The 11,283-nt window shown below is 39.1% G+C and overlaps 1 protein-coding gene across 1 annotated transcript in view; it reads left to right on the top strand.

Annotated features, from left to right (window-relative positions):
• Window positions 1-11,283, top strand: part of scfd2 (sec1 family domain containing 2) — a 145,214-nt gene that overhangs the window by 71,513 nt on the left and 62,418 nt on the right. The window contains exon 5 of the mRNA XM_083563044.1: window positions 8,313-8,583. Within this exon, the coding sequence (XP_083419170.1) occupies window positions 8,313-8,583 (271 nt within the window). The remainder of the gene's footprint in view (window positions 1-8,312; window positions 8,584-11,283) is intronic.

The following is an 11,283-nucleotide window of genomic DNA, read 5'->3' as shown; positions in this document are numbered from 1 at the left end:
TGGCATGATCGGTGCATTTCGTGAATTCAGTCTGGTGCATATTGGTAGAGAAGGGCTCTATTGTGTGAAGAACAGTGCCTGGTTTTGGTTAGTGCCAAACAACACACACACACACACACACACACACACACACACACACACACACACAGAGCAGGGCTCAGCTCCCTCTAAAGGTCCATCTGGAGTTAATTTCCTGTTTGAGACAGTTAGTAAGCTGTGGGTGGAGTCTAGTGTCAGTGTCCCATTGGACAAACAATTTAAGACTAAGAAAATACTGTTTATGGACCAAAAATATTGAGACACCAAATCAGTACCCGACTTTACTAACACCCAATTTCCACATGCACACTCGAAAATCTAGTGGAGCATCTTCCCAGCAGATTGGAGGTTATTATAACAGCAAATGCAGAAAAGGATTGTTCAAAAAGCACATCTTATGAACAGGTGTCCACAAACATATTGTTATGTTAATATATTGCTGTCCAACACTTCTGCACATAAATACTGCACTAGTAAAACACACACACCACCCCCAGCGTACTGCTGAGATACAGTACAGACCAAAAGTTTGGACTCACCTTCTCATTCAAAGTAGCCACCTTTTGCTTAGATTACTGCTTTGCACACTCTTGGCATTCTCTTGATGCCTACTTTGAAGAACCTACAATATGACATTTTCAGTTCACTTTTTTGTTATGTATATAATTCCATATGTGTTAATTCATAGTTTTGATGCCTTCAGTGTGACTCTACAATTTTCATAGTCATGAAAATAAAGAAAACTCTTTGAATGAGCAGGTGTGTCCAAACACTTTTGGTCTGTACGGTATATATAATATATATAAACTTTTGGTCTGTACTGTATATATAATATATATATATATATATATATATATATATATATATATATATATATATATACAGTACAGACCAAAAGTAACATTTGGTCTGTACTGTAATTGTAATATTAGCTGTCGAATGTGTAACGGCGTTTATCAGTAATTACGCGTAATTGTGGCGTCGGCGTGTAGCGACAGCACGGTCGCGCCGGTGTAATAGCGGTTCATTTCATGCAGCGTTTCGTAAACGATTGGGCCTACAGAGTTAGTAATCATTTCCGATATTAGAGCTGGAGATTAGAGGCCACTGGAGAGACCTGGCAGCTCAAAACGGTCATTTCTTAACGTATAGACTTCCTGTTATTAGTGGCACTAATGAGGTGGTGCTTATTTTACAGCAGCAGAGCGTTTGGATAGTTTCAATCCGGGCCATTATTAGAACTTGTTTTATTCAGATTCTGTTCCTCACTCTCCTTCCTATGCTTGTTTTGGGCATTAAAAAAATTCAATGTGTGGTTTTGTTGAAACTGTAACATGGTGGAACCTGAAATCCATCATCGTTATTTTTATTAATATTATTATTATTATTATTACTGCTTTTTATAATGGAGCTAACAGCTGAAAGATGTATTATTTATAAGTGTTAAATTGGTTTATTGTGCCTTTAACTTAAAATATATCCTAGCTGTAATGAAATAAAACCTCAAATCTATTATTATTAGCATTACACTGTGGAGTATAAATAGTGTGTGTTTGTGAGTGTGTAAGAGAGAAATAATAGGAAAGAGAAAACTAGACCAAAGACTGTGCCCTCTAGTCATAAAGGTAACCATGGACTTTTTTCTTTTTTTATATGTGGGAAGCCAAAAAATGTTCGTACATTAGAAAGCCCTAAAGCAAAGTCAACAACTATAAACTTACTGTTTGTGTGTGTGTGTGTGTGTGTGTGTGTGTGTGCGTGCGTGCGTGTGTGTGTGTGTGTGTGCTTGTGTGTGTGTGTGTGCTTATGTGTGTTTGTGTGTGTGTGTCCGTCCCAGCAGGTTGCTTTATTGGGCAACCAAATTAGTTGAACATGACTCTTACGCAGATGTCAGGTGTTCGTAAGAACACAAACACACAGCGGCGCAGCCCATTATGAGGCTGACAACTGAAATGTGTCTTTAAAAAAACATTCGCCTAGAAACCTGAGGTGGCCAACAATAAAAAGAAAAACGGGCTTAAGACACACATAATACACACGTTTAGTGGCAGAACATACAAAATGTCTGTATCAGAACGAGCATGGTTTGTGTGTGTGTGTGTGTGTGTGTGTGTGTGTGTGTGTGTGTGTGTGTGTGTGTGTGTGTGTGTGTGTGTGTGTGTATGTGTGTGTGTGTTATTCTTTTACTCAAAAGAGCGAAAATGTGTTGGGTAAGAGTTGTGCACGGTTTATATTTCATATTGTGTAAAGAGAAAAATGGGGGTTGTGATTGGGGCTGAAGTGAGTAACGTGCCTCTAGGGGAGGAAACTGGCTACAAGACTGAGTTTTTTAAAGGCATCACACAAAGCAATGCAACTAGTGTGAATAAACGCTGAGAATGTCACCCACCAAATACTAAGCTTCACATGGTCTGACTAACTCTTTAGAAAAAAACAGTAATAAGTCCTAAATGGCACAATATATGAAGCTTTTAATGGTTGTATCTACAAGTCATAAGCAAGAATGAAACGCACACACCTTTCTGCCCCACCATTTACTTGCAGTTAGATGTTTGGGAAAAAAGCTTTAAACAGAATTTTACTTTTATAGTCGTATTGTATGCAAAGGTCAAACATGTTTGATGTTCAAAACTCAACATTGTCTGGGGTCAATATATAACATAATTTATATGTTAAACAGAACAATGTTGACTCTTCTTTCTGTAAAAAAGCTGTCCACAATTTAATACTCAGTCAGAGCTATCCCATAATAAGCTACTCGATCAACTCGTATCTCTGGAGCTTGTGTAGTTCGACAGGGTGGGGAGGGGAAGAGAGAAACACAGATTTCTAGGTATGCCTATTGTCTTTTCATAGTTAGGGGCAGGACCTATGACAGCATAACTAAAAGGTAGAGCCGAAATTTAAGACAGACATGAGGGAGCTTTGGGTCATGAAGCACCCAGCCACTCTACCATCAGCAAACCTGAGCAAATGCAGTTGGGGGAACAACAGCATTCAAAGCCAAGTCAAGTCGAGGCAAGTTTATTTGTATTTGATGAAACACTGCAATACTATCTAGATCAGAAAAGCAGCATTGTGAGTAATGTTCAGTGCTCTTCTATGCAACAAACTAGCCAATACAATGGTATGGAAATTTACTTTGACCAAACAAATACACGAATTTACAGATGTTACACTTTTTCATTGGAAAATCCTCCATTAGCATCTTTCACACGCATCCAAACATTCAGTTGAAATACTCAAGTCAAGTCAAGTCAAGTTTATTTGTATAGCGCTTTTCACAACAGACATTGTCTCAAAGCAGCTTTACAGAAAACAACAGTGAAGGTGAATGGTGTGCGTTTGTCCCTGATGAGCAGCCGTGGCGACAGTGGCAAGGAAAAACTCCCTTAGATGATATGAGGAAGAAACCTTGAGAGGAACCAGACTCAAAGAGGAACCCATCCTCATATGGGTGACATCAAGAGTTTGATCATAAATCTTTCAACAATACAGAACACTGGAGAGAGAGAACTTACATGAGCACTGTAGTATAAGATTATAAGTGAATGTTCTTTCTACAGTCTTTGGTATAAAAAGCTCAACATTTGTGATCATCATAGATCCAGCATCAGCTTCTCCATGCCAGGGCCTTTAAACACTCGGCATCTACTTCTCCATGATCATCCATAGGTCCATAATCTTCACGAGGTGGGAGGTGACTGGAGCTGGCCAAACCTCAGGATGCCTCGGGATGGGGAGAGAAAGAGAAGCAGTGGAGAGGAATTAGCGTAGCTGCTGTTCATGATATTAACAGCACAAGTTGATAATGTGCATGTAATCATATATTCTGGAGCACAAGGTTGTGATGTGATGTGTGTGATGTGTGTTATGTGTAGGCTTTGCTAAAAAGATATGTTTTTAATCTACACTTAAACTGGGAGAGTGTATCTGAACCCCGAACATTGTCAGGAAGACTATTCCAAAATGAAGGAGCTAAATGTGAAAATGATCTACCACCTTTAGTGGACTTTGCTATTCTAGGGACTACTAGAAGCCCAGAGTTTTGAGATCTCAGGGAGCGTGACGGATTGTAGCGTGTTAAAAGACTGGATAGATACATGGGAGCCAAACCATTTAGTGCTTTATAAGTGTGTAGCAGTAGTTTGTAGTCTATTCGAAACTTGATAGGAAGCCAATGTAGGGACGATAAGATTGGGGTTATATGATCGTATTTTCTTGACCTAGTAAGAACTCTTGCTGCGGCATTCTGAACTAACTGAAGCTTGTTTATTAATGATGCAGGACATCCACCTAGTAATGCATTACAGTAGTCTATTCTAGAGGTCATAAACGCATGGACGAGCTTCTCTGCATCAGATATAGATAACATATTTCTTAGCTTAGAAATATTCCTAAGGTGAAAGAAGGCTGTTTTTGTAACTTGATTGATGTGATTTTTAAAAGATAAGTTGCTGTCTAAAATAACTCCCAGGTCTTTTACCGTTGAACTAGTAGTTACAGAACAACTGTCTAAATGCAGGCTGAGATGCTGGAGCTTCTGTGTACAATTTTTTGGGCCGATGAGCAAAATCTCCGTTTTATCAGAATTTAATAGCAGAAAGTTATGGGTCATTCAATCTCTTATTTCTTCAACACACTCAGTTATGCGAGCTAATTGAGCTGTATCGCCTGGTTTGGATGAAATATATAGCTGGGTATCATCAGCATAACAATGGAAGCTAATTCCATGCCTTCTAATAATATTTCCTAACGGAAGCATGTATATTGTGAATATATAAAAAAGCATCTCGAATCAACCACAAAATTTATAACCATGATCCCGCCAGAGCTACTAATTTACCTTTACATTATATAACAGGAATGTAACAGATTTAGAACTAATATTCCCAAAATGTTTGCATAAATAAATGCTTTCTACCATGAACAGTGAGACACTGTTTTATAACTGTGTCTCTTTGTAAGATAAAGCTATGCCCCCTGTTGTATTTATCACTATTCTAGATACTAACAAATAGCCTGCACCTTTAAATTGAAAGTAGGTGTGTTGGGCCATATCTAATAGACAGACATTTTGGTCAGATCAATGCGTAATTCAATTGGGAATCAGTGCAGCTTAGAGTAAATGAGTCCCTATCAGTTTATCCCTAATGAGTGAGCAATAGTGGCAAGGAAATCTTCCTTGAGATATGATGAAGAATCTTTGAGAGGAACCAGACTCAGAAGGGAACCCATTCCCATTTGAGTGACTCTGAATGTCTATTTATTATAGTTCAATCTCTATTGAGGTTATTAAATGCTCACTAATTAATACTTGAATGCGAAACGGTTCATGACAATTGTAGCCCCAAGCCATTGTAGCAAACTGTAACTATACTAATTACAGTCCAAATCCAGGTTCGTTGATCATGAGTTTATGGATAAGAGATGAATCAGGCAGGTCCGGAACGTAGAAAGGGACAGGATAACTGGTACATCAGGAGCATTTGTTGCTCAAAAGAGAGAAACATAAATTGTTGTTATATGATCATTAGGGACATTTTGCATTGTGCAAGTTGGCTTGCTAACAATGAATGTAACAGATTTATTACTAATGTTCACAAAAGGTTTGACTAAACAAATATGTTTTCAACCGTGAACAGTGAGACACTGTTTTACTACTGTGGGTCTTTGAAAGATAAAGCTAGGCCCCCTGCTGTATTCTTCATTATTCTAGGTACTAACAAATAGCCTGCACCTTTGAATCAAATGCAGGTTTTGCAGGCCAGAATAGACCGAAATTTTGCTCAGCTCAATGTGTGATTCTATTGAGAGCCAATGCAGCATAGAGATAGTAGTATTAATAATATTTGAAATTAATGATTTATTAGTATTTCTTTTTCAAAGTATGTGACATTAGACTTGTATTCGGCTTAGCTGAAGATGAGATAAGACCCTTAAGATTCACACATTCAATTCTGTACGCATAGAGTCTACAGACTAGGTGTGATGCAGGTCATCTCCTGAGCTTATCACTTCCTGATATTATAACCAGGCCTAGTCTTAAAGTGATTATCTCAGTAAGGAGACAAGAGAGGAAGAAAGGGAGTGCTCATTTCCTGTCTGTTTGGCTGGGAGCGTATTTTAAGGTCGTCAACTTTCTCCAGCTTTTTAAAACTTTTCTGCTGAGTTTGTCTCAGTGCAGAATGAAAAGGGTTGTAATTGCAATTACAACAAAGAAAGGCTGTATACCAAAATAAGATATTAAATCTGCCAGACATACATCAGCAGCTACCTGATTATAACCCTTGTGGATTTATGACCCGCTGAGAGGAAAAGGAGCAGTCATCTTTAATATAACGTCAATCAGTGACAGCCTGAGATCAGATTCTGCCCAGAAGCTAATCTTGGCTTCCTTTCTCTAGATCATTGATGTCTGGACTCCAGATGGCAGGCTACAAATCTCAATTTTTGAAATGATCTGATTAATATGTAATGTTTATTGTGCCAGCTCACACAGCTAGCATAGATATTTCTCACATTGTTGGCCTCATATGAAACTCAGTAGTTTATCGGTGTATAGTATTACAAAATAAATACATGTCTTTCAATCTTTTCTGTCTGACTGTCTACACTATATAAACACTATAAAGTATTTGGACACTTGACTTTTCCAGCAATAGGAGGCTCTTCATCGTGCATTAGTATCTGATTTTTCTCCACAAGTACACTTTAAACTCCAGTGGAAATCAAGTGGAAAAAAGATTTACAGATTTACAAATTATTGCAATTACACTCTCCCAACTTTTTAGGAATTTGGGTTGTAATATTATAATTAAAAGCTCCCAGAGCAGGTGTTTTGCATTTGGCGCAACATGTATAAATTATGAGGTATGAAATGCTGAAAACGAGGTTTAAGCAAAGCCTTGGGTCCACACACACACCGAGATCACGGCTTTACTGTGTTTAGCGAAGAACCTTGCGGTCTTCAAGAACACGTTGTTTTCTCAGAATGAAGGTCTTGTAGGTTTCAGTTATGTGACCCTGAATCCAGGCCAGTTCACTTTTCTCCAGAGGAAGAGAACCAAATGTTTTTGTTGGTTCAAGGAGGTGTGCTGTGCCCAACGGGAACTCTTTTCTTTACAGCAATATCTATTCAGAAGAGAATTAAATAGTCTTTGTGTGGAGTTCTTATGCAGGAACACACTGTTCAGGCTGTGCTCTTAGAGACTTCAGTGTTCTTGTGTAAACCATGCCATAGGGTCATATTAGGCCGCATTTGTCTTTTGAATAGTTTTTTATTCGGACAATAAAAAGGGTTGTTAGTGCTATACACAATTATTTGTTTATTAACATCGGTTTCTTGCACTTTTAAACTATTTTGCTGTATATCAAGGCTTTTGACACCACATAATGAGAAATATCACATGCCAAATTTCTGTTTTGCTGCGATCCTGGGTTGCTTTCCATGTTGTTGTAATGAACAGTTTTCTCAGTCTTACTGTAATGATGAGTGTTTTTTTTCGCTTCTGCACCTGACGCACAGCACTAAGACTCGACTTTTTTTGGATGGACTCTTGTGAGGTCTGTTCAGAGTGGAACCCATCTTGAAAACCTCTGTATGACCCTGACCACTGAACTGTAACTCAGTTTCAGGGTGTTACTGATCTTCTTACAGCCTCGGCATCTTTGTGGAGAGCAACAATTCAAATTCTCAAATTCTCAGAGAGTCTTTACCATGAGGTGCATGATAAACATCCAGTGGTCAGTATGAGAGAATTGTACTCAAAGCTCCAAATATTACCTGCTTTAAAACAAGATACACAAATTTGTATGGTCCTGTGAAGCAGACAAAAAACATGAACATGATGAATAGGACGTGTGGCTTTGCACAATTACATGACATATAGCTGTTCTCACTTGGGGTGTACTCACTTTTGTTGGCAGTTATTTAGACAATAATGGCTGTATGTTGAGTTATTTTTAGAGGACAGTAAACCTGTAAGCTGCACATTGACTACTCTAAATATATATCCAAGTTTTATTTCTATAGTATTGTCCCTTGACAAGATACTAAAATGCTTGCTGAATTGTGCGGGGTGCACTCGCTTTTTGGAGATACTGTACCATACCACATCAGTCCGAATTTTGAATTCTGATTGGCTGGAAGGCTTGCGTTCAAACGGATATTAGAACTTCACTCTGAGGGAACGTCGTGTTCCTGAAGACGGCGAGGTGTTAGAGTTGTATAATTTATCCTACTGTTCTATGTTCTTCTGTTTATGTTTTAGGCACTGGGAGAGTCGGCCCTGGCAGACGTCCTGAAGCAGTTTCTTCCCCTTATGAAGTCCAGTGGCACTAAGACTGGTTCAGATTCAGGTCAGGCTGATTTCAGCGTGGACGAGCTGCTGCTGCTGTTGGTGTATGTGTACTCTCTGGCTCAGGAGACGCAGGCAAGCGGAACAAAGAACCAGGAGAAGGTGGAGAGGGAAATCATCGGGGCTTTGACACTTCTAATGACCCAGCAGACCACACTGAGCCCTACGGTGCAGGGAATTACAGGTACCACTATGTTCACACTGGGAATGGGGGAGATAATGATGGTATAATTTTAATATAGTGCTAAATAATCTTTTTTTTTTTTTTTTTACATGGAAGATTTTGTAAGTAATAAGAGAACAGGTTATACTCGGGCAATACTCCAGATTGGATGTATAGTTCTTTGCGTTCTACACCATTCCCCATGATGCAGCACATTTATTTACGAATGTGCTGCATTTGTAAGGTGGCCATTTCAATTCCCTAGCTACATATCTGCTCTATGGATTGATCTCAACCTCTTTAATGAAATATTAAATATTGCTTATTTTCTTAATTTTTTACACAACATGGAAATATCCTAATGTCAACATTCACCTAGCGGGCAGTTTAACTGCATGTTCTTTAAAAGCAAGTTGGATAAGATATACCTTTATTCTGAACTTGGATTTCGAGATACCTCTTGGGTATCTTTGTTGTTTAATAATAGTGCTGAGATTTATTTTTCTTTTTTTGGGGGAAGTGGGAAAAAATAAAAGGATTTTTTTCTACCGGTTAAACAAAACATACATTTACACACTGGTCAGTGATGTGGTATTTTACACATAGATGCATGGGCAACTAAAACGGCAGACTAAACTGAAATGGTGGATAAAATGGAAAACAAAATTGGAAACAAATTAGTGAATACAATGGCAGACAAAATGGGTAACAAGTGGTACAAATGGCCAAAGGTTTATAGACACTTACTCTAAAATCCCTATTAATGTTCCATTGAGTCCGCGTTGCTATTATAATAACTTCCACTTTTCTGGGAAGATGTGCCACTAGATTTTGGACTGTGCTTGTGGAGATTTGTGCTCATTCAGCTTCAAGGGTGTTAGTTATGTCATGCACAGATATAGGTGAGGGTGAGGAGGACAATCCATCTCAAAGGTGTTCAGTAGGGTTGAGGTCTGAGCTCTTTAGCAGGCCACTGATGATCTTTCACTACAGCCCATATAAAGCATACCTTCATGGGGCTGGCTTTATGTACAGTGGGATTATAAAGTTCTATGAATATGTGACCCTGCTTTCTAGTATCTTTTGGGAAGAAGCTTGTATGGCTGGAAAGGTCAGGTGTCCCAGTACCAGAATACAAACTGCTCTTCCAGCACAGACACACATCTCCAGGATTTCTCACACACAGTTGCTCTTTCCCCTTCCATTTGGTCCTATTTGGCCTCCCACTTAAATATGTTCACCAACTGATCATTAAAAAAAAAAAAAAAAATTTCTAAAAAAGAAAATCTGTGGACATCTGACCCGTATTTAATTGCACTTGGCTTCTTTTACATGTCAAAATCACAGCTTGTAACTTTTCCGCTATCCAAAAAGCGCTTATAATTTGAGTGTATTTTAGACTGTAGCGGGACCACCTGTAGAGTCGGGTCCTCTCCTTCCAGCCCGAACACCACGACACACACACACACACACACACACACACACACACACACACACACACACACACACACACACACACAGTAAAGGATCCACCCAAACATGAACCATTCATTGGACCTGATCTCGGCACTGCAGCTGCATTGCCAGGGAACACATGACTTCATACACCATGCAATACTGAAGACCAGGTGGAGCAGACGGAGGGGGAGAAGGAACGTTCGAGGAGAAAAGAGAAATAGAGCCGCTGATGGCTGGGAAAGGGTTAACGTGTCTGGGGTTGATGCATCTGGCTTCGATCTCACTGGGTCCTGCTTTCTGAGTGACAGAGATACTTACTCACCACCTTTACCACACTTCATCACACACTCTGCATCTCTCTCTCTCTCTCTCTCTCTCTCTCTCTCTCTCCCTCTCTCTCTCTCTCTCGCTCTCTTTCTCTCTCTCACACACACACATACACACACACACAATCCATTGAGTACAAATTTATTAATGACAGGCTTCATCCAACACACTGAAGCAAAAGCCGTTCTTTTTTCTTTATTCTTTCTCTCCTTCTTTGTCAGGTGAGGGTTGATTCGAACCACCTGAGAGGGTTTTTCCTTTCTGAATACCACAATGCAGCCATTTATAGGCGCTCTAACCAACTAAAGGTTTGAATTACTTGCAGGATTTCAGCTTTTTTTTTATTATTATTCATTTGTAGCAGAATTTTAAATAGCATTAGATGTGAGTCTGTGCTTCACTTCAAGGATTTCTGAATCAAGAGTGCTAGATTTCTGACCTTGAGTCCGACCCAAACCACAACACGCTTTGCGTGTTTCACTGTGTGTGTGTGTGTGTGTGTGTGTGTGTGTGTGTGTGTGTGTGTGTGTGTGTGTGTGTGTGTGTGTGTGTGTGTGTGTGTGTGTGGCTTTAGTTTTAGTGAGGCTCCTAAAGGCCGTCCTGTAGCCTGCTGCAATTCAGCAACCCATAGCATAGAGTCCTCCAGATAAAAACATTCAGACTGAGCGTTCACATGCTTTAATTTAGAATTTCTGGACCCATAACTGATTGCAAACACTTTCTGGACTAAAGTATTGGGACACCTGACTTTCTCAGCGATATGTGGAGCTTTCAGAATTGCTACCACAAAGTTCACAATTGTATAGATCAGGGCTGTAAAACATTTATCGAACACCAAATGTTTTTTTAACATAAATATGTATATAAACAGACAGGAATATTATTCCAGAAAGAATCAACTTAAAATTTTAATAACTTTAAAATATTTTGCTCTCC

The sequence above is a fragment of the Silurus aristotelis genome (genome assembly GCF_946808225.1).
Source record: "Silurus aristotelis genome assembly, chromosome: 15".
Lineage (NCBI taxonomy): Eukaryota > Metazoa > Chordata > Actinopteri > Siluriformes > Siluridae > Silurus > Silurus aristotelis.
This window is presented reverse-complemented; position numbering and strand designations above follow the sequence as displayed.